Genomic DNA, 27,539 nt, shown 5'->3' on the forward strand with positions numbered 1-27,539 from the left:
TGGCCAGCTTCCCCGACGCTGCGGGCCCTCCAGCACGTCACAGCCGCCAGCGCCAGCACACAGGTCAGCAATTCTACCACTTCTGCAGAGGCCCACACTCAGCTCTCCAGGCCCTTGTGTGCAGTCAGCAAACCCCCCCAGAAAAAGGCCAAGACTTGTCATGGGCCCCCCTCTGCCGACTGCTCTCTGGAACGCCAACTGAGGCTGAGCACTCTCTGTGGAGCCCGCATGCTAAGCTTCAAGAGACTGATCCCACGGGTTTAGGGATGGGCCTCCGCGGCTGCCAGGACCTTACCCCACCTACGTCCCTGCCTTACGCCCTCTCTGGCTTTTCATTTATTTGAAAGGCAGAGAGACAGAAACATCAATCTGCTGATTCACTCTGCAAAAGCCTGCAGCAGTCAGGGCTGGACCAGGCAGAAGCCAGGAGCTAGCTCTCCTAAGGGGTGGCAGAGACCCAGCCTCTAGAGCCACTACCTGCTGTCTCCCTCAGTGTGTATTAGCCTGAAGCTGGAGGAGAAAGGAGCGCAAGGACTCAAACCCAGGCACTAAGATACGGATGCCAACATCCCAAGATGAGGTCTTCACTGCCAGGCCGAGCACCAGCCCTCTTCCATGAATTCCCTTGCTCCCTCTCTTCCTCCAGCTGGAGATGCCCACCCTCCCCCCAGGCAACTGGAGAGCAGAGGGGGCAGCACTGCCTCCCACAAAGGCAGTCAAGGCTTCTCGGGCCTGGCATTGTGGCATGGCAGGTAAAGCTGCTGCCGGTTCAAGTCCTGCTGCTCAACTTCTGATCCAACTCCCTGATGATGTGCCTGGAAAAGCAGCAGATGGCTCAAGTATTTGGGCCCCTGCACCCACGTGGGAGACTCAGAAGAGGCTCCTGGCTGCAGCCTGTCCCAGCCCTAGTTGTTGCCGCCATTTTGGGAGTGAAGCAGCAGATAAAGACTTCTCTGTTTCTCCAACTCAAGTAAATGAAATAAATCATAAAAAAACAAGCAAACTAACAAAGCAGTAGCTTCTGTCAAAACTGTTTTCTGTATGTGTTTACAATGTTGCAGAGGCTCAAAGGCCGGGACAGGCCTGTAGACCCACTATGGATGAATAATTTCAGGAATTCCAGGAGCCAAAGTCTCAGACTGTTGAAGAAAGAAATAGGTTGGCAGGGCCCACCAGCCTGCCTTGAATAGGAAGCCAGACAAGACCAGCTCTGGTGCTCTTGGCGCTCTTCTTTCCCAAGCAGGATCATCCCCGCAGCAGTTTTCCTCCTGCTCTGTTTTCCCCTGAGAGATGCAGATCTCTAAGCTCAATATACAGAATAGGAAAGAAGGTGGTTCCCGGAGATCCTCCTCTGTCCCCTCCGAGCCCTCCCAGACCAACTCTGGCTGTCGGCTCTCCAGCTCATGGAGACCTCCTCCACCCTCTGAGTCCCACAGTCCTGACGTGATGCTCACATCCCCTCTGTAAGGGCTTCAGAACCAGTGCAAAGGGCAGCAAGCAGGTCCCAGAGAACGGATGGCGCTGGAGATCTCATGACCCACGTGGCATCAACTGAGACCTCTCCCCCAAACCAGAGCACTTTCAGAGCCTCACACACTCACACACACACACACACACACGATGAAACGGGGGAGGTGGCCACAGCATGTGGTGATCACTCATCAAGTCTGCTTATTTATTATTTATTCTTAAAATATATTTAAACAGCAGCAATCACTTCCAAAATGCAAAAAAAAATTACAATTTTTAGAATAAAATTATAACATTTATAATGCAGATCAGAAAGAATTGGAAGGTACAACTGAGAATCACATCACGCAGTACTGGAGGTGGCTGGAGAAGCCAAGGCCCACCGGTCAGGGGGCCAAGCTGACAAGAGGTCCCAACCCTGTGAGGTCCCCACCCCCAAGTCATACCCCCAACTCCCATTGATGGAGCCAGTGTCCTCTGGGTTAGAGAAGAAGCGGCAAAAAGACAGCCCTCTGCAGGGGATTCCCCAAACCCAGCCCCACCCCCCCCTTCAGCCAGGGACCTGCTAATCGACCTCCTCCATGTTGCTGTAGGTGGGGGCTGGGCGGTCCACAGAGGGGGCGAAGCGTTCAGGGGCTGTCCGCGTGGGGGCCACCTCGGGGGCCTGGCCAGGGCCTAGTCCCTGCAACAGAATACGAGGACAGGGGTTGGGGGCTGCCCCAGCATGCCGCCCGGCATCCCGGGGGTGCTGGCTCAGAGCCCCGGCACCCAAGGGAGGGCCCCAAGGCAGGCGCAAACAGCAGCGGCGTTGAGACAGAGAGACAAGATCGGGCCTGAATAGTCTTGCTTTATTAACACTTTAAATACAGGAAGCAAGTTGGGTAGGGCCAAACCCCAGGCCAAGGGTCAGAGCAGCAGGAGGAAGGGGCAGACGGCTGATGGACACCCACCCTGGGATGCTGTGCCCCTGCAGGAGCCTCAGGCCCCACCTCTCCCACCAGGTGCACACGCTGAGGCCCAGGGCCCAGAGCTGTTCCCCACACAAAGGTGAGACTCCTCTGGCAGGCAGGTAGGTGGGCCAGCTCACAGCAGCTGCCCACAGGTGAGCTCATCTCCAGCGACTCTGGGATACCAGAGGATAGAACACGTTGAGCACGAGGGCCACCAGAGCTGCCACGGTGCCCAGGACAAAGTACCGGAGGCAGCCCTCATCTGGAGTGGTAGGGCCACGTGGTGGGGGGCCCACCCAGTCTTGGGGCCCCCAGGGACCCAGGGGCCCAGGCCCCTCGGGCACCGGCTCCTCCTCGGCCTCGAGCTCCTGCCAAATCCGGGAAGCCTATGGTATGGGGAAACGGCCATCAGCACCCCAGGGGTGGGGAGGACCCAGTGTCCCTGAGACCCCTGGCAGTGACAGTCTTGTCGCGGGTGAGTGAGGCTAGCCCTCTGCCTCCCAGGTCTAGCAGCAGGGAGGTAGGCAGGTGGCCAAGCTCAGGGCTGTGTGCACTAAGAGGACCAGGGTAGAAGGTGGAAGTTTCCTGACAAATTCTTGGACTCAAGACATCTCTCCAACTCACATGTGGCATCCTGTGGTGGGGAGGATGGGGGTGGGGCTATCTGGTCAGTTGGTCAGTCCAGGCCTCCCACAGAGAGGACTGAGTGATAGTAGTGCAGGGCGGCCAACGCTAGGACAACCTCCTGGCTTCCTTCACCCAGGTCCAGACGCTTACCACTGTCTTCTGCCACGATTTCTCTGAGCCTGACAGGGCTCAAGGAAGCAGAGGGGCAGAAAGGAGGTGGCCCAAAAGAGACATGTGACTATGTCCACCAACCAGGCCTTTGGCACACTATGTCAGAAAGAGTGGTAGAAGACCCTAAAGACTAGCAGGAATAGATGCTCACCTCAGCGAGTGTGACAGCCACTCAGGGCTGTGGCCAACGCAGCCAGGCTCTGTCCTGAGTATGGCCCAGAACACGGGGGCTGATCGCAAGTGGGGGTCTGTGGACTGGCCTGCAGGCCACATGCGAAGGGAAGCTAGGAGACTGTCAGATATAGCTGTTCACAGCATAGTGCCTGGTGAGGCTCTCGACAGTTGTCTGTTTGACCTTTGCCCTGTGGGCATCTATGTACACACCAGCGGCAACAGGATGGTTTACGTGTCCCTTTGTGAGCGTCTCCAGGGCTCAAGGATGCCTCTGAGTGATGTAAAGGAATCTGCCTGCAACTCTCATGAATCCCGACACTTACAGGGCCTGTGGCTGCAGCACAACGCTGTGTCCCCCAGCCCTGCCCTCTGAGCTGTGAGTTGGCCCCTACCAGTCTACAAAGCATCCCCATGTCTCACCTGGCTGGCAGCAGCCTCAGCTGCAGGGCCTAGGTCTGGGTGGTGCTCAGAATGCCCTGCCCTGGGGGGCCTCTCCACAGGAGAGTTCCGTCGGCGGTAGAAGAGTACGTAAGCATAACGCGTCACCACCTGGCTCTCATCTACTGTCGTCACCGTGCTGTCATCAAATAAGCGCCAGCCTGTAGCAGGGTGGGAAGAGTGTGAACACAGCCTGTACCACCAGCCCACCACCTATCCTGCTGGCTGTGTGTGCCCTCACCCACGTCACTGCGCTGGCTGCTACGATCGTTGGGCAGGCGTGCACAGGCAGTGTAGTGGCCACCGATCATGCCTCCGTAGTGGTTGATGACAGCATACAGGTCATAGTTGGGCAGCTGCTCCTCTTTCTGACCAATGCAGAACTTGCTCAGGTCCAGGTTCCTGTGGTCCCAGTCAGGGAGGGGTGAGACAATTAGGTGACCGGGATGCCCACGCTGGCCCCGGTGCCCTGCCCTCAGGCACCAGGGTGCGCTGCTCACCGAACAGGGAATTCCACCAAGTCGTTGATCTTGTCACGCCAGATGAAACTGCGAAAGGAGAAGCGCTTGAGCTGCACGATGAGAACGTTGGGCAGGCGCCACAGCAGCAGCTGCTTGGAGGCCTCACGGTGCTGTTTACACTGTGGGCAGTACCTGGTGGGAGACAGAGGTGGGGTCAAGACCAGCAAGGCTCCCGTCCACCCTGCCCCACCACCTGCCCGCTTCCCTGCTCTCACCAGGCCTCCTCCGGGGCTAGCACCTCAGGCCTCGTAAAGAGGTTGAGGCACTGGTCCAGGGTGAAGTGGCCAGCCCGGGCAGCCTCGCCAGCAGAGCCTGGATCCTCTGCACATTCCAGCTCCTTGGAGGCTACCAAGACAAACTCCGGCAGGCGCTCATTGTTCCTCCAAACCAGAGCCAGGCTACAGTCATCGCCCAGCTCCAGCGGGGTGTCTCCTGGAGATGGGCAGACGGAGAGGTCACGCAAGTGTGGAGGGCAGCCAGCCCAACCCAGCCCAAGGCTCCCACCCACAGCCTCGGACACCTTTGTCCTCCAGCCGCTGCTCTCGGTTGGATGCATCGATTTTGTAGATGAAAAACTGGGGTGTGTGGGCATTCATGGCTTCACTTGGGTGCTGGTACCCAGGCACAGCAGCTGGCAGAAAACACGATCATCAGAGTTCCTTTGCCTTCCAGAGGTTAAACAAGCTTCACCCAGCCTCTCCTATCTCCAGTCCCAGTTCCCAGAGCCTTTCACCAGATCTTACCTTCAGGCCGGGACACCCTTTCGCCAGCAGGCAAAGGGCCACCCTCAATGGGCCCACTAGCCAGAATCTCAGGAGAAATTCCACTGGTGCTAGGCACAGGGCCCCGATCAGGGGCTGCCCATGCCCGGGGAACCCCTGTGTCCCCCTCAGCCACAGGGTTCACCAACTGGAGCTCAGGCGGCTGAATGGGATCCCTCTCGCTGTCCCCAGCCTCTAGGGAACTAGTGGAGAGCAGTGTAGTGCACCCAGGACCCTGGGACTCCAAAGCCATGCGGCCAGGCTGGAAGGGAGGCTGGAACACACTCACAGAGTACCTGGCAACAGAGAGCAAGGCAAGTCAGAATCCTGACCAGCCCAACTGGCACCACTGCCCTCTCTCTCTCCCACCCTAGTCTAACCAATGGGCACTTACCGGGCATAGCCCTCCAACAGCTGAGCAAGACGGGCGTAAGTCAGCCGTGAGGCAGGTACACTGACCAGGAAAGGATAGCCTATGTTCTCAGGGCGACAGAGGCCTTTGTGGTCAGGCCAGTGGTTTTTCTGGCAAAGCCTGGAGGGAAGGGAAGGGGGAAGGTAAGCACAGGGCTTTGGCCCTACCTGCTACAACTCTGTGTTAAAAACTAGTCTTAGGCCCTGGGAACTGGGTCCACCAGCCTCGCCTCCCCTAGGGGCCTGATGGACAGAATGGCAGGTGGAAGTCTTAAAACCTGTGCCTCTGTGTAGAAGGGAAGGGCAGGGTGGCAAGGAAGGGTGGACGGAAGGAGGGGAGAGAATGGGGGTCCTCACTGGTTGCAGTAGCCCACACGGTAGCACCGGGTACAGCGCTTCAGCTTCTCCTCCTCTGACTGCTGCTTCCGCTGGCAGGCAGCACACTTGGAGATGGGGATGCTGGGCACCTGGGGGCGCTAGGGTGGGTCGACTGGCTCAGCAGGGCCAGGGAGGAGCGCCCTCCCTCCGGCCTGCCCCCCGCCACCAGGGCCCTGTACCATCTGGCTGGCCTCCACTTACCTGTTGTACCTCTAGCACCACTACCCTTTCCTTAGCCAACTCTGGAGACAGCAGCTCAAAGCAGAGGAGCACATCAGATGGGGACACAGTGTCCAGTGAGTGGGAAGGCAGGAACACACGATGGAAGCGATTCTTAATCACCTGGGGACAGAGAACACACAGATCCCATGTGCAGTAAGACCGCTCCCCAGTCCTGCCCCAGTGCACAAAGAAAACGCTTGGCTCCTACCTTGGGTCTATGGAGGCCCACCTCTGCTGGTACCAGTCTCAGTGCCCAATGGTACACAGAGCCTGGTACATCAGAGCCTACAGACCAGCCCAAGGCAGGTGGCAACCATTCTAGCTCTCTTACGGAAGGCCTCCATGCTGCTTCAAGGAGCAAGGCCCAGCTAAGACTACAACATATTAACACAGAGGAGCCACATTCAAGGAGTCTCCTCCATGGGGCCAGTGCTGTGGCATAGAGCCACATTCAAGGAGTCTCCTCCATGGGGTCGGGGCTGTGGCGCAGCAGATAAAACCACCACCTGCGATGCCGGCATCCCATATGGGCGCTGGTTCGAGTCCCGGTTGCTCTACTTCCTACCCAGCTCTCTGCTGTGACCTGGGAAAGCAGTGGAAGATGGCCCAGCTCCTTGGGCCCCTACACTCAGGTGGGAGACCTGGAGGAAGCTCCTGGCTCCTGCCTTGGGACTAATGTAGCTCCTGCCATTGCAGCCAAATGGGGAGTGAACCAGTGCATGGAAGATTCTCTCTCTCTGCCTCTCGTCTCTCTAACTCTAACTTTCAAATAAATAAATCTTGAAAAGTAAATAAATAAAGGAGTCTCCTCCTAACCCTGACCCCTCAGAAAAATGGCACTGCTACAGTAAAGGTGGGAACCTTCTGGGAAGCCCAGCACACAGATCTAGGTGCGATGAGAGAGCAGCAGGATGCAGGGAGAACTCTGGCAAGTGGAAGGCCACCCCTACAGCCCAAGTTGCCTATCTGAAGAGGCAATGCAGCTGGGGTTCACCACAATCAGGGAGTAGAGCCTGACGACGGCTGGGACTCCTGGTACTGCCACTGTACAGCCCAAGTGCACGGACTCAAACATGCCTCCAACAGGAGCGCGCCGCTTGTTCTTGTGTAGGCACGCGCACGTTCGTGGTACGCACACCTGGCCAAGCACACCGTACCTCAGCCAGACGCAGGTTCTCAGGCTTCACGTGGACACTCTGAGACAGGGAGTCCAACACCTCGCTCGCACTGGAGCTCTCCTTGCTAACGCTCACCAGGAACTGTGGCAGTGAGGGCAGAGTCAGCAGGGGAAGAGGGCCAGCTTCCCCGGGAGAGCCAAGTGCAGAGGCCTCCTCACCTTCACGGGCTTGCTGTGAGGCTCTCGGGCAAAATAGAAGACGGGGAGAACCTTCTGCTTTTGTGGCAAGGGCACCGGCAGATAAAGGAACGGGTCAAAAGTGATGGAGACCTGTGGACACAGAGGTGGCACTGGGTATCCACAGCAGGACAGGACGCTCATGCCCCAAGAACCCAGGCCAGGCCTTCTGATGGTTCTCAGGGCCCTCAATGCCAACCAGCAGACCCTCAAGCGTGAGAACAGCAGATGGAGCAGGAGGCCCAAGAGGGAAGAACGGTCCCTGTCCAGCATTGGAGGCCTTTACAAAGCTGCCCCTCATCTGTGCCCTATGCACTTTCCAACCTTACCAACACCGCACACCCTGTACTGTCAGGAAGCCTCCCCTGCCTCACCTCTTCAGTCCACACAGAAGCCCGAGGACTCCCTGCCAGCACCCTTGCGCAAACCTCGCCCCACAGCATTCAAAGAGGCACAGGCCTTTGGCACCTGGCTAGTCCAGCTGAGCTAAACCTGGGAGACTCTCTCCAGGGGAAGCCATCACACCTTGGCACACACAGGGCACACCAGCTTCGACTTGTACTGGCCCTGAAACAGGTCCACGATGAAGGAGTCGTTCCTCATCTTGTGCCGCTGCCATGCTTCCTCAGCTACCACCTGAGGGGCGGAGTGGTGAGAACAGAGGCGCCCTGGGGCCTGGGGTGCACCCAAGACACGCCTACCCTCGGCCTCCCATCCTGACCTCGTCGGGCCGCCCGTCTGAGTCCACGGTCTCTGTGTAGGGCTTGTTCTGGATGCGATTCAGGTCCTCGTGCAGCCCATCCAGGAGGAAAGCCATGAACTCCTGAGCATCATGCTGTGCGTAGCCTGTGAACTGGCTGGCCTTGCTTGCCACGATGGCCTGGAGACAGGGACCAAAACATGGACATGAAGCATGGCGTGCACGGCACACACAGCTGCCTGGCCCTCCCTGCCCTCACCAGCCAACGGCAAGGATGGCCACAGGACACCTTCAACTTGGAAGGCTGAAAGGCATGGTGGGTGCCCTTCCACAGTGCCCGGAGCAACACAGCAAAACCGATGGCCAGACGCCCGCCGGTCCCCAGAGGGTTGTTGTAGTTGATCTCAGCCTCAAAGGAGCGGTCTAGGAAGAGCAGTCAAGCAAAGGTGTAAGGGACAGAGACACCCCTTCCGCCCACGCTCCAGGCTCCAGTCCCCGATCTCACCATGGAAGAAGTCTCGGAGCTCTCGAGTATTGGACAGAGACTGAATGACACTGTTCATGAAGCAGGTGTTGCCTAAATTGACAAGGCCAGTGAAGCCTGGTAGGCACACCTTCTTTTCTTCTTCCTCTTCCTCCTCCACACTGTCTCCACTCACAGGACTATGGGGCATCGGAGGCACCATACACGTGGGCTTGGGCTGTGGGAGCAAAGCGGACGTGAGAGAACAGCCAGCCCCGAGGCTCTCCAACCTCCATTCTTGGCCTTTCCCACCCTAAGACTCTCACCGAGGCCAGGTGAGGCTCTGGCTTTGGGGCTACATGCTCCAGGGGCGTACGGGCCGCCACACCATCCAGCCCCGTGTCGTCAGATCGAGTCTTGGGTTTATCCTTCTCCACAGCCCGGGCTTCCTCCTGGCCTGTCAGGGAATGGGGAGCACCTCCGGGCGGGGTTGAATCCAGAGGGGTTGGACCTGTCGGCACGGCAACCTTTGCACCACCCACTGCACCTTAAAAAGGGGGAATGAGAGGGCTGGTGGTTAGCAGCATGTGGCAGGGTCTGGGGTTGTGGCACACAGGGCTGGGCAACGAAGGGAGCTCGTGTGCAGACCTCGTGCAGCCGGGGCCTCCAGGCCCCCCCAGCGCTGACTCTGCCGCTTCCGGAGGCAAATGTCGATCCGAGAGGCCGTGAAACAAAACGTGCACTGCTCTGGCTCAATCAAGTTCCTGCGAGAAAAGGCTGAACTCAGGGACTTAGGTGGAGCAGGTGTCGGGTAGACGGGTCAGGAAGACGGAGCCCAGGGTAGGACAAGCACACCGGTGGGGCCGGGCACCACCCACCTGAGCTTCACCTGCCAACGGAAGATGGTGTGGGGCCCACAGCCTGGGTGCAGCCTCAGGAAGTTTCCGTCCCTACACAGGCAAAGCAGGGCAGGAGGAAGAGCATGAGACACGCCGCCCTGCCGGAGACACGCTGTCTGCCCGGCGAGCTGCCCACCCACCCACCTGGTCTGGAAGATGAGCGTGAAGTCCTGCTCCCGGAAGAGCACTCGCGAGGTGTCCCTGCGGATCTCCTTCAGGTACACGTGCACCACAACCGCATCGGGCCCTTTCTCGTAGGAGTCGTTCTTAACGAACGCCAGGTTCACCATGGCGGGCTCTAGGTTGACACCACAGCTCAGTGCCGCCCAGCGTAAGGTCCCAGCCCGCTGCTCTTCCTCTCTCCACCCACCCACCAACCTTGCAACCACACCTAGGGCTCTGCTCTGTGTACCCCAGCCCCACCTTTACCATCCACCAAGGTCGCAGCATCTGCAGCCGCTGCCATCTCCTCCTTGACAGGGTCATCTTTCCCAAGGTCCCTGTTCAGGGCCATGGCTGGGGAGACTGGGGCAGTTCCGGGGGACACCACCTTCTCTCCTGCCAGAAGGGCTAAATTCTCCTCTGAGGCCAGCAGACAGGTTGCAGCGTTCAGCAGTGGTTTGCGGAGCTGTTCCTCAGCCTCAACCTATTTATGGCAACATTGTGGGTAAAATCAGAGGTGAGTCCAGCAGATATCTGGCCCTCCTCCAGTCCATACCCTTCCCCCATATCCTGACACCCAAAGAGGCACCCAGCTCTCACCTGGGTGGCCGAGTCAGCCAGGAAGGGTGGGGCATCACCCCGGGGTCCAGGGCCATCCCTGGACCCTTCCCCCTCTGGCCCTCTGCAGAGATGCACAGCCCTCTTGGCGCTGGGCCCTGCCTGGGCCCCGGGGCCAGCCCCTGAGCCTACCTCACCACGGCCCTGGGCCCGCTTCTGGTTCCGGGCCTCCTGCTTAGCTCGGCGGGGCTCAGGGCCTGGCTCCAGGGGAATGGGAGACGGCTCCTGCCCATTCTCCTGGCATTGCACCCCCGGCACCAGCTCCTGGGTCCCTAGAGGTTTCTTCTGCCAAAGATATGCCAGTCAGAGCCTGTCAGCTACTCTGGGTATACCCACCCTCCCCTGTCCTGAAACTCACCAGGAGAGAGGGCCACGTGAGCAGAGGCACCTTCTTGGGCAGCGCTAACTGTAGAAGGCCACCCTTACGGGGCTGTACTTTGGCGCGAGAACTTTCTATCTCAGCGTAAAAGACACCACCCCACTGCCGACCGCCTGGAAACAGAGCAAGGCTGGTGAGCTGGGGCGGCAAATCCTGGAGAATCCAGATACATCGCTGTGCTCAAAGCAGACGGACACACCTGGAAGCCGAACCACACAGTCCGTGTCTGTGAAAGCAGCATCCACCTCCTCCAGCCGCAGGGGACCTGTTCCCACACGCAGCTTGACAATCACCTCGTCTGCACTCTGCCTCCAATCAAGCAAGAGCTCTGTAGAAGTGGGAAGGGGTCAGAGGCGCCATATGTTTCTGATGGGGATAAACAAGTTAACAGAGCTCCAGCCCGAGTGGGACTGCTCAGGACAGGAGCCACTTTCCCAGGGCCCCACCCCTCCAGCACCCAAAGCTCTATCCATTACTCACCCTCTTTGGGCTGCTCCTCTCGTGGAGTGGACAGGGATCCTGACAAGGCAAAGAAAGGAAGACAATGATGGGGGGAGGGCAGCCTCCAAGAACCCACCAACTCACCGAGCACCATCCTACGGACCTCAACCAAACACCCAGGCCTCAAAACCAAGGCTCTACCAAGCCTGCCTTGAGTCCTTCTCTCAGCACCAGCCAAGGAGAGACATCGCCCAACCCCCAACTTGCGTGCCCAATGAGAAGGGAGAAAGAGAAGGCCGCTCCCACCTCTCCTAGGATCTCCATCCTTGCTCTCCTGGTTTGCTCGATCCTTTTGCTTCTTCTTACTAGTGGCCTCCTCCAGTCCGGGGGGCCCTCTCCTCGGGCCCGTAGCACTGGCCCCGCCAGACATCTTGAGCCGCTTGGATGACAGCCAGAGTGCCCCGGGGTCGGCAACAGCGTCTGGGTCAGGGCTGCGGCGCTTTCTTCCTGGCCCAGCTATCTTGGCAACTCTTTGTGGCCAAATTCTCCAGTAAGGAACCGACAGCCTAACAAAAAGGGACTAGAGATCACTGCGAAGGCCCGACAACTTGCTCCCTGGCTACAGCCAGGGCTCAACAGCCCAGGACACCCCTGACCCTACAGAGCACCTGCCTGAAGTGCCCAGGACATTCCTAGGCTGTCCTGAAGAAGGGATAAGTAATCAATCGAAGCCACCACCTCCGGCCAAGCCTCCTAGATACCTGCCGTAACAGACCCACGACGCTGGAAGCCTCCCGGAGGAGGTGCCAGGTCAAGGCAGCTCTGGCCTGGGCCCAGGCTCCTCCTCTGGAGAGGAGCCACGGCTCCAGCCCACAGAGCTGGCGTTCACTTTTCCTTCACTCTCCCTGGCTGCTTAGTCACCACTGGAGAGGGAGAAGGTGGAGGAGGAAGGCAGAAGAAGGCCATCAAGCAGCAGCAGGCCCAGCCCAGGTGCTGCCACTGCCCATGGGGCTAAGATGCCCCACCTGCCTCCTGCCAGCTCCCGCCTTGGCCGTGAACCTGCTCCTATGCACTGCTTGGCTTTCTTCAGTCCAAGGTATCTTCCCCACCTGCTGCCTCAAAACACAGAGGGGCTGCAGAGAGCAGCCAGAGCACCACAGAGCCCCCTCAGCGGCCATCCCGCTCCAGGGCCAAGGCACGGCGGGCATCCGCGGGGACTTCCTACCCAGTTTCCCACACACCTGCCGGTGGATTCTGGGCTGCTTCTCCATCCAAGATGAAGTTCTCAAGTGACTAGTCTGCTCCTCTCAGAGTGTGTACGGGGGGAGGGGTGGGATACCCGTCTACGGGTCAGATGCGACAGTGCTGGGCTGGATCTTTAGTGGCGGCAGGTCCAGTGCTGAGGAGCAGACACCCGCCGCCTCCTCGAACCCGGTCCCCCAGCCGAAGGTCGCGACCCTCCCCCATGCTCCAGGGACGAGGAGGAGGAACGGGGGCTGCTTAGGAACCCGCGCCGGCCAGATAACTGCTGCGCGGAGTTATCGACCACGGAAACAGCGCCCCGCCTGGGCTGTGACCCAGCTCCGGCCTCCAAACCCCAGGCCCACCATCACCTCCTCCTCCTCCTCCTCCAGGAAGCCGCCCTCGCCCGCCGCCAGCCCTCGCCGAGGCGGGAGACCGGCCACGGGCGTAGCGTAACGGCCCTGCCCGCATCGGTGGGTCCCACTCGCCGCGGGGCTCGAGGGGCCGGGGCTGGCACGGCCCGTGACCTTGAGCAGGCTGCTGGGGGCCCGCGCCGCCGCCGCCCCGCCTCGGCCAAACCGGCGAGTTGCGGCCCGCCCCACTCACCGAGCGAGACAGCCGCCGCCAGCCCTCTCCAGGCCCTGGCAACCCGCTGTCGGTTCCGGTTCCGGCGTCAGGTCGGTTCCGGTTCCGGCGCGCCCCTCCCCCGTCCCGGCTCTACCGCCAGCACCTAAGCCGCTTGTTTTGTTTCGACTTCTAATTACGGCCGCGGGAGGCGGGGCGCCGGCACGGTGACGCACTTCCGGCGGGAGCCGGCTCTCGGCGACCGGCACTCGGGTCCGCCCCGCGCGTTGGAGGCGGGGCTCCAGGGCCGGGGCCGTGCGTGGGCCCTGCTGGTGGCAGCCCTGAGGACCCGCCCAGAGATCCTGGCCCGCCCCCCGAAATCAAGAGTCCAGACAGCACAGTGAGGGTTCACGCTGGTTTATTCGCCGTAGTGCATGGGCAGACAGGCGTGCGGAGTGGGGCAGGGGACAGGCGGGCCCCGGGCAGGGGTCACTGGCAGGTGTTGTAAATCTGGACCTGCAGGTTGATGGCTTGCAGCACACTGCGCATTCTGGCCTCCAGCCCATCCAGCTGGGCCGCCTTGCCCTCCAGCGCTCGCTCGTTCTCCTCGTAGGTGCCCTCCAGTTCTAGGAGAGGTGGGTATCCGTTTAGGGGTCCCGCTCCCACTGTCCCGGATCCCTGGCTCCTACCCGCCCTACTGCTCCTCACCCTGTAGCCGCTGCAGCTTGTCCTGGGCGGCCTGCAGCAGGCCTCGAGCCTCATCCCGAAGTTGTTCTGCCCTGGCCTGTGCGGCCAGCACACCCTCCGCCTTGCGCTCGGCCAGGGCCCGCACCGTCTGGTACCGGTCACTCAGTGGGCCCTGCAGCAGCTGCACACACACGGGGCAGGATCAGCAGGGCGGCCCAGTGGAGGCCCAGCCTCCCCCACTACCTCCTCTGCCTCAGCGCACCTGCTCAGCCTCCCGGGCGCGGCCCTGGGCGCTCTCTGCTGTTTCTTCAGCCGTCGAGGCTGTGAGACTGTTTCCTGCCCGCTTCAGTTTCAGAGCCTCCAGAAGGGAATCCAGTTGCCGAGCCCGTTCACCTGCTGAGCTCAGTGCCTGCTCTGTGCCTGCCATCCTCTCCTGTACCTGCCAGGAGTAGGCCCAGGGCTAGGTATCGATGGTGCGTGCCCATAATCCCACCCCCACTGATGTCCCACAGAGACCACACCTGGCGCAGGGTCTGTTCTGTGTTCTGTGTGTCAGCCACTGCCCCCCGGATAGCACCCTGGGCAGCACCCTGCGCCCGCTGAGCCTCCTCCAGCGCCGCCTGTACTGTCTCTGCCTTCTGTTTCTCACCCTCAGCTCGGCTCCTGGGTAAAAAAAAAAAAAAAAAAAAAGGAGGAATTCAGGGCCTGCAGGTATCGGGACCAGGTGTCAGGGCTAGGGGCCAGGGTTGGGGTCAGACCGTGCCCGCTGTGCGTCCTGCAGCAGCTGCTCAGCCCGGCGCACATCTCCCACTGTACGCGCCAGGATTGTGTCCACATCCGCCAGGCTCCGAACTCGCTCTGCGATCGCACCTGCCAGGTGCTGGATCTGCTCAGGTGAGGCTGGGATGGAGAGCTCTAGCACCCGTGTGGCCACCATCTCAATGCTATCAGGATCAGCCCCCTCCTCTATGGGGACACAGGCAAGGGCTTAAGGACACAGATTCTCCAGCACAGAAATGGGGAACACAATCTTGGGATGTGGACTCAGGGGCCACACATGGGAGAGGGGTTTGCTAATAGGCATAAGGCTACAACCACTGGGACAGAGACTATACAAGGGTACAGACTCAGGGACGTAGACTTGGGAACCACACATGGGCGAGGACTCAGGGGCCACACATGGGATCATAAACACAGGTCCAGTGCAGGCCCTGAGGCCCAAAGATGAACCCGGGGAGACACAGACACGGGGAAAACAATCACATGGCCTGGGCCACGAGGGAGGCTCACGGCTGAGGAAGTCCTTCACACTCTGGATAAGTTCTCGAAGCTCCTGGTTGGCCTGCTCCACCTGTTCCCTGGAAGCATTAGCCTTGTCCAGGGCTGCCTGGGCCCGCTGCTGTGCCTCGCCTGCCTGCCGACGGGTCTCTGCCACTCGGCTGAGGATGCCGCCACCTTCTACCAGTGCCCGCTGCAGCTCTGCCTGAGTGTGCCGGGCCCGGCCCAGCGCCAGGTCTGCTGTGGCTGCTGCCCCAGTGCAGCCGAGGCCCCCACAGCGGGGCTGCCCGTCCTCATCCCGACAGCCGGCACCACCACAAGGGCTCGTGGAGCAGGGTGCGTCTCCTGGGGCCCCACACACCTGCCAGGGCACAAAACAGGTCAGGAACCTGCGGGAAGAATATCCGTGCCTACCTGTCCCACTCCTGCTTGTACCTCACCAGTTCATTGATGCTTGTCAGGCTCAGGGCATGAGTACGGGCAGAGAGCTCGCCCAGGGCTTGCTGGTTGGCCAGGTGTTTACGGTTGAAGTCTTCTCTCTGGGCAGCCATCAGTGCTTCTGTCCTGTGCCGGGTTTCTGCTGAGTTGCTCACGGGGCTGGGCACTGCCAGGGCTGAGGTGTTGGCACGACGTTCTGCCTCTGCAGACTGGCTGTAGGCTTGGCGGATGCTGTCATAGGCACCTAAGTTGGACCGAGGCAGGCGTTCAGCTGCAGATCCATCCCAGTCTACCTGCCCAGCTGACCAGCAACTCACCCAGGAAGTTTGAATGCTTGAGTAGGTCCAGATGCTGATCAAGCTGCCGCAGGGTGAGATTCAGTGCAAGCCCATCTCGCTCCAGACCACTTAGTGCGTGGTTGGCATTGAAGTTCTCATCCTGCACATCTGTCAGCTCTGCCTCCAGCTGGGTTAGGTGCTCAGTGGCCGCCCCGATCTCACGCCTGCATCAGTGAGGTCGAAGGGTGCTTAGAGACCCAGCCCTAGTCCATCGGGCCTCCACCCCATCCCACCAGGCGTCCGCAGGCCCATCCGCACCGCAGCTCCTCTGTGGCCTCCACAAGCCGCGCGGTGGAGGCAGCTGAGGCGTTGCGGGCACCCACGATAGTCTGCACAGTGCCCAACTTCTCCTGCAAGTCCCAGAAGCTGCTCTCAAAGGCACCCAGCACACCCGTCTGTTGTAGCTCCTGTGCGCGCTGCTGTAGCCGCCGTGTACGGGCAGCCAAGTCCTGGACCACACGGTCCCAGTCCCCGAAGCATGCATGGCAGGGGTAGCAGGCAGGAAAGACACCCGAGAAGCCACGGGCACACTGGTCACAGCGCACACCAGACACGCCAGGGCGGCAGCTGCAGTGGCCAGTGGAGCGGTGACACTGAGGTGTGTCTATTCCACGAGGATCACAATCACAAGCTGCAGGAAAGGGCAGACCACAGAATTAGGGCTCTTGGTGGGCATCCTGGGAAGTCTGCCCTCCACCCTGGCCACTCTGGCTGCCTTACCACGACACTGCAACCCAGGGTCTCCCCAGTGGAGTTCCTGGCACTCGGAACAGGTCCGCCCACCAAAGCCAGCAAGGCAGTGGCACTGCCCAGTAAACTAGAGTGGGAACAGGACAGTGGTCAGAGCGTCCACCAGAGACTGAGCCCTTGAGGTAAGGCAGGCAGCTGGCCCTGGCTACCCAGGAATCCAAAGGTGGGTTCCGTACCTCATTGCAGGTGGGGCCCCTGGCCCGGCTTAAGTGGCAGGCACAAGGTTGGCAGCCATGGCCACTGGTGAGGTTCCAAAAGTTGGGGGCACAACGGTCACAGCTAGTGCCCTGCACGTTGGGGAGGCATGGGCACTGCCCAGTGGTTGGGTCACAGTAACACTGGTCGGTGGATGGACACTGCTGGGGATTTGTGCCCAGCAGGTTGCAGGTGCAGCCTACACCAGGCGAGATAAGCACACCAGTCAAGAGGAGCCTGAACCGCAGAGCCCCACCCAAACCGTCCCCTCCCATACCCAATACTCACGGTGACAGCTCTGGCGGGCAGCTTGCCCATGGAAGCCAGGCTTGCAGTGGGCACAGTGTGGCCCCTCTGTGTGGTATAAACAGCGCAGGCACTGCCCCGTGCGTGGGTCACAGGCATCAGGATCCATGGGGTCAATGTTCCCACTGCATTCACAGGGTTGGCACCGGCCACCTGGCCTTGATGGGTCACCAAAGTGCCCAGGGGCACAAGTGTCACAGCGCACCCCTGCCCACAATCAAAGGGGGAGCCATGAGTGCTCAGGCCAGCCACCTCACTCTCACCCCCTGCCTACCCACTGCCCACTCACCTGTGTAGCCTGCCTGGCAGTGGCACATGATCTGCTGCGAGTACCCATCCTGGTGGCAAGAAGTAGCAAAGTGCCGCTGGCTTCCGGGGCCTTCAGGGCAAGGACAGGGCCGGCACTGGCCCCCGTATGGGAGCCGTGGGTCCCCATGGAAGCCAGCAATGCACCTGCAGGGAGGGGAAGGAAGAGCTGTGTCACCCCCGGCAGCCTGCCCACTTACCCACCCGCTCCTAGTGCTCCAGGCTCACCTTTCACAGTGTTCACCTCCTGTGTGATCCCGGCAGCCCAGGCAAGCGCCTGTGTGAGTGTCGCATTCATCTGCATGCCCATTGCAGACGCATGGCCGGCAGCTAGGGAATCCCCACTGGCCACGCTGGCAGCGGTCACAGCGAAGCCCAAAGGCACCAGGCCGGCAGGGACACTGCCCACTGGTCCCTTCACACAGGCCGCTGAGTGACCCCTCGGGGCTGCACTGACAGGCTGGGGGCAGGGCAGAGGCGGAGCTGAGACAAGGGGTCTGACGGGAGTCTGGTCAGGGTCAGGGTGGGAAGCTCAGGGAATGGAAGAGAACTGCAAGTGACCCAGGGCTTAGGGAATAGAGTTCAAGGCGGAGTTAGGGGAAGAAAGACACAGAGCCAATGGGAGAAGGCAGAACTGCAGTGGGAAGGGGAGAGAACTGGAGAGGATGAGAGACATGCAAGTACCTTGACAACCAGTAGGGCCAAAGCCATAGTAACCAGGGGCACAGCGGTCACAGCGGCGCCCAACCACTCCAGGTTTGCACAGGCACTGCCCACCGTGGGGGTTGCACTCCGAGCTCAGGGAGCCTTGAGGATCGCACTGACAGGCTGTGGGGAAAGGGTCGGGGCCAAGTCATGCTGGGCCCCAACTCTGCCCCGCCAACCCAGGGAAACAGACACTCACGCAGGGCGCCGTTGTAGATCAGGGCGGACAGGCTGATGAGGAGGGGGGCACAGGCCTCGGAGGGAGGACTCTTGCTGGGCATCAAACCCTCCTCACGGCAGCGGTAGCGTTCAAAGGTGGCACGGCGCTCCAGGGCAGCAGCGTCACCCCCACTAAACATCTCTAGCACCAGGACACGGGGCAGCAGCACCAGCTGGAAGGTGAGTGAGGGAGAGTGTGGCTCAGATCCGGGGCCATGGTGGCACTGCTGTGGGCCTGCCTCTCGGGCCTCAGACCCCTCCCAGTCACCAGCACCACCAGCCCCAGCCCACAGGCCTGCCGTCTTGGTTGATGTGGGCAAGGGGATTGTTCACCGAGTCAATGAGCAGGCCAGGTCCAGAGAGGGGGCTCGCAGGCTGGGTACGTCCCCCTGTTCGCACCAGCTTCAGAAGCAGCTTGTAGGAGATGCCAGGCTCAAGGCAGACAGGACTGGCAAACACCAGGTACCTGGGGGAAGCAGTTGCAGGTATGGGGGTGGTTATTCAAGGTCCCTGTAACCCATCATCAGGAGCTTCTCCCACCCCTTTCACAGCAACAAAACTGTTGGCAAAGGCAGAGGCTACAGCTGGGTCAGGCTGAAGGCCTGTACGGCCGCTACGCACTGATGGTGCTGGATGGAATCACTGCACGGCTGTGCAGACCCACCCCAGTGTAAACACTCAGCCAGGCTGGCAACCCCACAGGGTTTCCCTGGCACGAGAGCTTGCCAATTTTTCTTAACCATTTCATACTCTCTCTCCTCCAAACCTACAACGACACATCTGGGCTTCTCTTCACTAAGGTTATGTCACTCCCTCTATCTCTTAAGTCATTCCTATCATTCTGCAAACTCATGATCAGACTCTTAGCCCCCTAAAAACAAAGCCTAGGGCCAGCGCTGTGGTACAGCATGTAAATCCGCTGCCTGCAGTGCCGGCATCCCATATGGACACAGGTTCAAGTCCCAGCTGCTCCATTTCCGATGCAGCTCTCTGCTATGGCCCAGGAAAGCAGTGGAAGATGGCCCAAGTGTTTGGGCCCCTGTACCCACATAGGAAATCCGGAAGAAGTGCCTGGCTCCTGGCTTCAGATTGGCCCAGCTCCGGCTGTTGTGGCCATCTAGGGAGTGAACCACAGGATAGAAGACTTCTCTCTCTCTCTCTGCCTCTCTGTAACTCTGCCTTTCAAATAAACAAATATAAATAAACAAAAACAAAAAATCTCCTTCAATCTTTTGAGTCTTCTCTTAGCTTCCACTCATCTTTGTTTTCCTGCCTCACACGTTAATAAAAAGAGACCACAGCAGTCACCAACTCTACTTTCTAGGCTCCCATTCTGTCTCTTTCTGCCCCATCCTGTGCCCAAGTCGCTGATGCCCTCTGTGTAGCTGAAGCCAGGAGCCACTTCTCTGTTCTGTGACTCCAGCACTTAGCCGTGTGTAATGAGATTGATGTCCTTTCCTTCTTCACACTTTCTTTTTCTCTTAGCTTCTGGGCCTCTGTCCATGTGCTGCTTTCCCCTATTCCCCTGGTTCTTCCTTTTCTATTGTGCAGCAACACCAGAGTACCCCCAAGCTTGGTCGGATCCTCTTTTCTTCCTCTGGTCATGGTACCCTATTTCCTACTCAAATCTTAAGTAGTTCCCAAATTTCTACATCCAATTTGACTCCTCCCTGTAATCCAACGACTGGCCTTCTCCCCCATGTAAGTACTTCAGAATGGCTCCTTCCCATGTCTGTTTCAGTAATGAGCTCCACCCCAGGGTCAGCGCTGTGGTGTAGAGGGTAAAGCTGCTGCCTGCAGTGCCAGCATCCCATATGGTCACCAGTTTGAGTCCCCAGCTGCTCCACTTCTGATCCAGCTCTCTGCTATGGCCTGGGAAAGCAGTGGAAGATGGCCCAAGTGTTTGGGCCCCTGCCTCCCCCTGTGGCAGACCTGGAAGAAGCTCATGGCTCCTGGCTTCAGATTGGCCCAGCTCCAGCCATTGCAGCTATTTGGAGAGTGAACCAGCGGATGAAAAACCTCTCTCCCTCTCCCTCCCTCTCTCTCTCTCTGCCTCTGCAAGCCTGTAACTCTGCCTTTCAAATAAATAAATAAAAATTTTAAATAAATAAATACTAAAAAAATAAGAGTTCCACCCCTATTCAGGTGGCGAGATTAAAAACCCTAGAGTCATCTTTCCACCTTCTCTCCGTCCCCTGCATGTCTAAACCACGAGCTCTGCGGCTAGACTCCTCGGGACCCTTCCCTCCAATCACCACCTCCACCCCACATCTCTCTTCAGCCAGCTGTCACTCGGCCAACTCTGCAGCCTCCCATAGGTATTCCAGCTTCCACTTTGGCCCCTTTAAGTCTGTGCTCCAGTTCAGAGGGCTCTCCGTTCACCTCACAGCTAGCAGAATGTCTCTAATGGGTACAGCTAGGTTCCTTATGCTATTCAGTCTGCTTCCTGTTTATGTGAAGCGGTGCAGGGATGGAAAAGATCTATGGAACAAATGCCACCCAAAATATAATAAAACATTAATCAGACCAGTCACTTCCTGCTCAGAGTGCTGTGACGCTGCCACTCCCCCATCCGCTGCCACCACCAAGTGCCCTCCATGGAACGACACTGGGTGATTTCTCAGTAGTGCCTGCCTTGACCTCTGGCCTTGTTTTGTCTGCTTCCTTCCTGTGACCAGCGCCATACCCAACAGTGCCTGGCAAACAGCACTCAGGAGGAAGACTTGAAGGAGGAGATGAATGCGCAGTGGGGTCTCAGCTGCTCCGAAGGGATCCAGGGCTGCCCCACAACCCATCACCACTGCCCGTCACTGAGCCCACCTGGCATCTGGCTGTGGCATCCCTTGGATGCGGTCATCCTTGGGCAGCACATGCCCACACACGCTGTGGGCAGACACAGGCCCCGGACGCTGCACAGTCAGTTCCAGCTCCGCCCACTGCTCAGGGACCTGGGGAAACAGGTTGATGGGGGAGATGTTCCCACATTAAGAGATTAGCTTCAGGTCTGTGGTCACACGGTCTCACCTGGGGCTCCAAGCGCAGCAGCACATCATAGTCCATGGCCCTTGGCACAGAGGTCACCACAAACTCCAGCGTCTGACCTTCTCGAAGCCGCACAAAGCCTGGGCCAGTCCAGGATGCAGGAGTCTCCCCGGCAGTCACCAGGCGCTCTACCACATCCAGCACCTGGGAGGCGTTGAAGCAGGGGAAAGGGCTCAGGTGAGGCACCACGTCTTCTGATGCAGCCAGCCGCTAACCCCCTACCAAGGCTTTGCCTGGGGAATGGATAACACCACCACCCATAACCCCACTTCTCTGGCCATTGTCCCACCCACACCCTGCCCTCTGCTGGGGTTCCCACCTGCCCTCGGGCATCCTCAGCCTCCCAAGTTAGGTGGTCCAAGAAAGGCCGGAAGTAGCCAGGCTGCACCTGCTCACAACGTCGCCCAACCATGTGCTGGCGGCAGCGGCACTGACCTGTGGCCTCGTCACACCTGGACAAGTGTCACAGTTACTCAGGAAGGATCCCCACTCTTGCCCTCCTCTCCAAGCCCCTTTCACAGCACTCACTGGGGATCCAAGGCACCACCCACATCGCAGTCACAAGGTCGGCAGCCAAGCAGGTCATGGCTGAGGCCCCAGTGGCCAGGCTGAGGGAAAGAGGTTGCTGGGGGTCAGAAACAGATCCCCTGGCCACCCAGCAGGGAATCCAACCACACCTCTCGGCATCTACTGTCCCTTGGTGAAGATATGGCTCCCAGGTCACTGGCCCACACGCTTGGCCTCCCAACCCTGAAGCTTGTCAGCCAGGACTGGGTCCTAGGCTCTCAGCACCCCACCCACTGGGGCATTGCTTCCCCCCTTGGAGTCTTCTGCTCCGAGGATGAGCCCACGACCCCAGACCCCTCCAGTCGCACCAGGCAGCGATCACAGCCACGTCCAGTCACTAGACGTTTGCAGAAACAGGATCCACTGCTGGGGTCACAGGGGGTGGAGCCAGGCACCGTGCCCCGTGCATTACACTGACAGCCTGTAGGGAAGGAGGCCCATCAGGACTTTGGAAGGCAGGAGGGGTCGGGGTTAAAGGTCAGCCAGCAATTAGGGCAGGAGGCACATACGCCGGCAGCCTTGTGGGTCACTGGCACTGAGCCCAAAGTAGCCATCCCGGCACTGCTGGCAGCGAGTGCCCATCACGTGTTCTTTGCAGCGACACTGTCCCGAGACCAGCCCCAGTGCAGGGTCATCATGGGAATCGCAGCGGCCGCCATCTTGGGAACCCATAGGGTCACAATCACAGGCTGGGGATAAAATAAGATGTGCAGAGTCAGCTACCTCAAGTAGGCTAGCACCAGGCTTCCTCTAAGCCCTCACCCTGGACTGCTGGCCTGGCTTTGAGCCAAGCCACCCACCGCAATTCCCTGTATCCTGGACAGCAATCTGGTTCCCCAGTTCCTGCCCCAGGCTCAGATTTCCCTCCCCCAAACCCAACCCCAGCCTCACAGCGGCACACGGCTGGGTCCCGCAGGTCCTTGGTTGGGTCTCGATAGAAGAAGGGCCGGCAGAGCTCACAGTGGCGCCCAGCTGTGTTATGCTGACATCCGTCACACACCCCTCCACTCACGTTGCCGGACGCCAGGTATACGGCCATGTCAAAGTGGCATCTGTGGCTGTGCCCATGGCACTCACATTCTGGAAGAAAAGACAGGGTAAAGGCTATTTGGAAGACCAGGTCTCAAGAGTAAGGGACACAGGAACCCTAGTGCCACCTTACATCCCTGCCACAAGCCAGAGTTTGTGGGTGGGAACTCCGGACCTCAAGGTCTCAGCGTCATATGAGACCCCACATAGAGCAGATTGCAGAGGAGGACTCCAGGGGTCTCCAGGGTCATCAAGGCCTGGAAACCCTTTGGACACAGCCTGGGTGCTGGGGCTTGACCTCCCAGCTCTGGGAACCACCTAGGGCATGGCCGGTCTGCAGAGTCTGAGGGTTACAGGGGCTGGGGTCTTACTCACTCCTACAGGCATGACTGTGGCCATCTTCAGCTGGATGCCATGGCAGGTCATGATAGAAATCCTGACACTGCTCACAGTTGAGGCCACGGGTGTTGTGTTTGCAGATGCAGGCCCCATGCACCTGTGGAGGTGGGCAGGTAGGTTGTTGGCACCGTTCAGCCATGCCAGTCCCTGCCCCTAGCCCTCTCCCAATCGTCTGAAGCCCCTCACCATGCCCTCAGCATGGGCTGGTGCCCCTGGGGCAGGTGCACACTCTGAGGCATGTCCATAGCAGAAGCAGTTGCCACGCACAACCAGCTCATACAGGGCATAATAGTACTTCTCTCGGATTTCCCGCCGTGGGTCGAGCAGGTTGTCCCCCAGTGTGTGTAGCCGAGTTAGGTTCACCCGTAGGTTGGTGATCTTCAGTAAGTCTGAGTTGGGAGGAAGGGTTAGAGCCAACTGGCCAGGCAGGCCCTTGCTGCCCCATGCCTACCTAGGGGCTGCAGCTGCCAAGGTCACCTTGGGAGACCTCCTGTCTACTGCTACTCCAGCTAAACTGGGTTTGGCATCTGTCCTAGGAAGCACCCAAAATAGTTCCTGAGGCCCCAAATAGTCCCCAGCCGGACGCTGGGACTGTGCCAGGCACAAAGGGTGGCGCACTCACTCTGGATCCGTGAGCTATATGGGTCTGGGATAGGGATAGCAGGATCCAGCACACGATAGATGACCTAGAGGGGAAAGAAGGGAGACACTAGACCCTGACTCAGGCCCATCTTTCTCCCCTGCCCATGCCCAACACAGACCCCAGCCCTTACCTCGCCTTCAGTGGATGGCTCAATTTCTGAATAGCGAGATTCACAGACTACATCATCCCAGTGCCGCGGAGGGGCTAGCGGGACTCCTGGGAAGTCAGCCCCACAGTCATAGGAGAAATATCGGTACACGTGCCAGGTGCGGCCGAAGTCTGCCGAGCGCTCCACCAGCATGGCAGCAGGGCGAAATGTCTGGGTGGGGGGCATGGCTGATCAGTGAGCACCAGGACCCAAGCTCAGCCCAGGGCCATTGAGAACCCTGCTCAGCCTGGGACTGCCCTCGAAGAGCTCACAGACAGGTGAGGGCTACAAGGGAAGTCAAGCAGCGACCAGAGAGGGTAGGCTCAGGGGTCACAGGGCCCAGGGAGACAGCCTCTGGCCCAGCCTGGGATTGGGGCAGCAGAAGAACATGTGCAAAGGCCTGGAGGCACACAGCAACAGAAAGTGGGAGGGGGTGAAGGAGCCCCACCCTCACCCCCCATGCAGCCAGAGCGCAACAGGTGAGCTCAGGCACATTGGACTGGGGGGCAGGGGGGCTCTGCCCAGGGCAATGGAGAGCCAAGCAGGGTGATTTGGGTAGGCTCCCAGACATGCCGGCACCTTGAAGGTCATAATGAGGTGTGTGAAATGGAACTCAGCCTCCAGGTCCAGCTGGATGGTGACCATAGAGATACCTGGGGCAGGAGTTGGAGGTCAGGAGTTCAAGGCTACTGGTGGGTAGCCCTGCTCGCTCCATGCCCCCACTAACTCCACGGCCTCACCATTCTCTGATTGCCACCAGGCTGACCGACGCTGTGGGGCAAAGCTGGTGACTACATTCTGGATGCGATGGCTGTGTGGGTTGTGAGCAGAGAAGGGGCGCCGGGAGTCACACAGGAAGCACTTCTTCTCGTCCTGGGTCGGATAGGTGTTAGGGTTAGTGCCTGAGCCAGGGCCAGCCCCATCCGGACCCAGCCTCCCACCCCATCCCCAGCAGCACCTGCAGGTGACTGACAATACAGTAGGGCTGGGGGCCGTGCAGGCCACAGGTGGATGAGGCAGTCAGTCTGTCGGCGCGGCCCACCAACAGGTCACCCGTGGCTGGGTAGCAGCTTCCACGAGAACAGCCAGGCACATCAGGGACCGGGGCCTGGGCCAGTGCAGCAGCCAGCACTAGAGTTGGTGGGTCAGTCAGCTCTGCAGGGCTGTGGCCTGGCAGCCCCACCCTGTGTGCCCCTGAAGCAGCTACCCCAGGCCTACCATCACATCCCACACACCCCAGCCCTCAGCGGGGCCCCTCACCGCTCAGCAGCAGGCCCAGTCGGAGCTCCCAGGGCACTGACTGTCCCTGCCGGCCCCTCCCTTGTTCCCTTGAGGCCCACTCCATCCTGAAGAGGAAGGGAACAGGGATGAGGGGAGACGAAGGATCCAGGGTCCCGAGCGCGCCTCTTCTCTTCGGGGTCCCTGCTGACCCTGCCGGTGTGGGTTCTGAACGGGTGGGTTTCCCTCCAGACTCTCAGTCGGGCCCCGGGTCCACTCAGCGGTCCCTACACCAGCCGGCCTGGAGTCTGGCAACTTGGAGCAAAGTTGGGAAGCAGAGCAGGAAGGAAACCACGGAGTGGATCCCGTGCAGGAATGCTACACCGGGCAGAGGCTGCCTTCACCCTATCCCTGCCCTCCGGAACCAGACACGAGCCCCCTCACCCACAAAGCTTTACTGTGGGACCGCAGGCCCAGACCCTCGCAGGCGGGCGGAGGAAGGTTTGGCGCTTTAGGCCACCGCAGGAAGGGGGCGCGTGAAGTCAGGAGGGCACGACAGTAGCAACTGGCAGGGATCTGATCCGCGAGATGTGGAGCCCAGGGCCGAGGAGCCTTTAGCCATCGTCCTCGGCGTCACAGGCGCTTCGAAAATCAAGTCAGCTGTCGGGTCCCAGGGCTCCCGCCCAGGCAGAGGCAGCAAACTGCCCTGTTCGGGGCCCTGGGGCCAGCTGGAGAACCGGGACACGCGCGGGCTGGGGAAGAGATGGGGACGTCACAGCCCGCTCAGGGCCGACTTTCCGGGTCTCCGCCGCCCCCAGCGCCACGGCAAGTAGGCGTGAGAAGCGCTGCTTCAGTTTCTTGTTGTGAAACAGACTCAAACACTGGACCGGAGCTGCAGCGAGCGAAACCGAATCTTGCGCTAGTCGTCCGCTCCGGACTTTCCAGCCTTCCGGGAGCGCCAGAGCCGGGCTTGGAATGCGCGCGGCCCAGGGCGTGCGCCCCACCCAGGCCCCAGGGAGCGGAGTTTGGGGCGGGGTCGAGAGGCCCCGAAGGCCCAGTCTTCAAGGCTAGCTGCTTCTTGCTTTGGACCGCCGCCCTAGCCAACCTAGTGAAGGTTCTATCCGTGGGCAACGAGGAGCAGCCGACGCTGCAGGCCTGGGAGAGAAAGCTGGGCCTTCCTCGATCCCCTGGGAATCACCCGCTTCGCAAAGGGGGAGGGGGAGAGGGAGAGGGAGGCAGTCCATCTGCAGAAACTAGGAGCTGGACATACAGAGGCTAATGCTGGTCACGTGATTAGTCTGGGGGTCTCAGGGATCCTAGAGATGACCCAGAACTTCAAGTCACTGAGAGAGACTCATCAGGGTCAGGGCTGGTCCGAAGCCAGGAGCCAGGAGCCAGAAGCTTCTTCTGGGTCTCCCACATGAATGCAGGGGCCCAAGGACTTAGCCCATCCTCCACTGCCTTCCCAGGCACAGTAGCAGAGAGCTGGATAGGAAGTGGAGCACCCAGGACTTGAACTGGTGCCCATATGGGATGCCAGCATTGCAGACAGAGACAACCTTCTGGGCCACAGCACCGGCCTCATTAATAAATCTTCCAAGTTCAGCCTAACCTAGGCCCCGCTGTTCCTGAGGGATCCTTAAGACCCTGATGCCAAACTGTCCTTCATCTCACCTTGCCCAGGCCTACAATCAACACCATCCACTCTTTGGCCTCTTGGGCCTGCTGCTGATTCAGGGCAAAATGTGTTCTGAGGGCCTCAGCTGCTCCAAGCCTTGGGACACATCAACTGCCAGGACCATCTGGGACAGGTCCCTGGCACCTATGGGGCAGAGGTTGGGGGTAACAGAGGATTCAAAGCACAGCACAACAGCACTAGATCCATTTGCATTGTCAGGGTACTTAAGAACCCCAAAGACCTCATGGGATCACAGTAGTCTAGGGATGTGAGGGAGTCGAGGAGGACAAGTGGAGGACCACTTCCTGTACACTGGCCCCCAGGCCTTGAAGTGCCAGCCTCACTGCAGCCCCTGCATGAGTTCCCACCTCCTCCAGCACCCTCTGAACATGCAGAACCTAGTCCTGGGCTCTGGCCGTACCATCCTTGAAGGGCACAGACGCTCAGTGCACCATCCATTTCCTGCCCACCCGCCAACCTCTACCTCTAGGCTTTTGGCCCTTTGTGTGGTCTGCTGTGCCTGATGGAAGACGCTTTCGGCCCTGCTCAGCTCCTGACCCACAGCGTCTGATTCAGGAACACCCTGACTCCGATCCAGTAGCAGGGCATTGTCTGCTGGCCCACCTCAGGGGAGAGGAACCAACAGCC

The 27,539-nt window shown here is 59.7% G+C and overlaps 2 protein-coding genes across 22 annotated transcripts; both read right to left on the minus strand.

Moving 5' to 3' along the window:
• Nucleotides 1–1,635: 1,635 nt before the first annotated feature.
• USP19 (ubiquitin specific peptidase 19) lies at nt 1,636–13,112 on the minus strand. 19 transcript variants are annotated; one of them, XM_062200850.1, is made up of 28 exons: nt 12,988–13,051; nt 12,381–12,538; nt 11,446–11,705; nt 11,179–11,217; nt 10,898–11,026; nt 10,678–10,811; nt 10,302–10,601; nt 9,969–10,185; nt 9,684–9,837; nt 9,519–9,590; nt 9,289–9,404; nt 8,967–9,181; nt 8,683–8,878; nt 8,467–8,600; nt 8,199–8,357; nt 8,003–8,113; nt 7,460–7,570; nt 7,281–7,382; nt 6,103–6,243; nt 5,881–5,999; nt 5,507–5,644; nt 5,095–5,408; nt 4,872–4,982; nt 4,567–4,783; nt 4,331–4,483; nt 4,072–4,232; nt 3,813–3,991; nt 1,636–2,152 (listed from the first exon to the last, which is right to left on the minus strand). In XM_062200850.1, exons 3-28 carry the CDS (start codon nt 11,567–11,569, stop codon nt 2,036–2,038), a joined length of 3,963 nt encoding a protein of 1,320 aa, XP_062056834.1. In that variant the 5' UTR covers nt 11,570–11,705; nt 12,381–12,538; nt 12,988–13,051; the 3' UTR covers nt 1,636–2,035. The 19 variants fall into 19 exon arrangements, with proteins under 19 accessions (XP_062056834.1, XP_062056832.1, XP_062056829.1 ...); XM_062200848.1 differs by having other exon boundaries at nt 8,967–9,187; XM_062200845.1 differs by having other exon boundaries at nt 8,967–9,187; nt 9,963–10,185.
• Nucleotides 13,113–13,346: 234 nt separating this feature from the next.
• Nucleotides 13,347–26,095, minus strand: LAMB2 (laminin subunit beta 2). 3 transcript variants are annotated; one of them, XM_062200857.1, is made up of 33 exons: nt 25,658–26,095; nt 25,256–25,341; nt 24,954–25,126; nt 24,736–24,868; nt 24,575–24,648; nt 23,978–24,166; nt 23,827–23,890; nt 23,391–23,593; nt 23,181–23,301; nt 22,668–22,856; nt 22,286–22,465; nt 22,085–22,197; nt 21,738–21,817; nt 21,529–21,661; nt 21,192–21,353; nt 20,988–21,115; nt 18,501–18,633; nt 18,148–18,340; nt 17,928–18,071; nt 17,472–17,703; nt 17,227–17,390; nt 16,920–17,144; nt 16,613–16,830; nt 16,407–16,503; nt 15,945–16,317; nt 15,666–15,850; nt 15,351–15,592; nt 14,923–15,271; nt 14,391–14,598; nt 14,154–14,295; nt 13,895–14,071; nt 13,654–13,813; nt 13,347–13,571 (listed from the first exon to the last, which is right to left on the minus strand). In XM_062200857.1, the coding sequence occupies exons 2-33, from the start codon at nt 25,338–25,340 to the stop codon at nt 13,435–13,437; spliced, it is 5,406 nt and encodes a 1,801-aa protein (XP_062056841.1). In that variant the 5' UTR covers nt 25,341; nt 25,658–26,095; the 3' UTR covers nt 13,347–13,434. The 3 variants fall into 3 exon arrangements, with proteins under 3 accessions (XP_062056841.1, XP_062056842.1, XP_062056840.1); XM_062200858.1 differs by having other exon boundaries at nt 25,672–25,964; XM_062200856.1 differs by lacking the exon at nt 25,658–26,095 and adding an exon at nt 25,426–25,580.
• Nucleotides 26,096–27,539: the final 1,444 nt, after the last annotated feature.

This window comes from Lepus europaeus, chromosome 9 (assembly GCF_033115175.1).
Source record: "Lepus europaeus isolate LE1 chromosome 9, mLepTim1.pri, whole genome shotgun sequence".
NCBI classification, from domain to species: domain Eukaryota; kingdom Metazoa; phylum Chordata; class Mammalia; order Lagomorpha; family Leporidae; genus Lepus; species Lepus europaeus.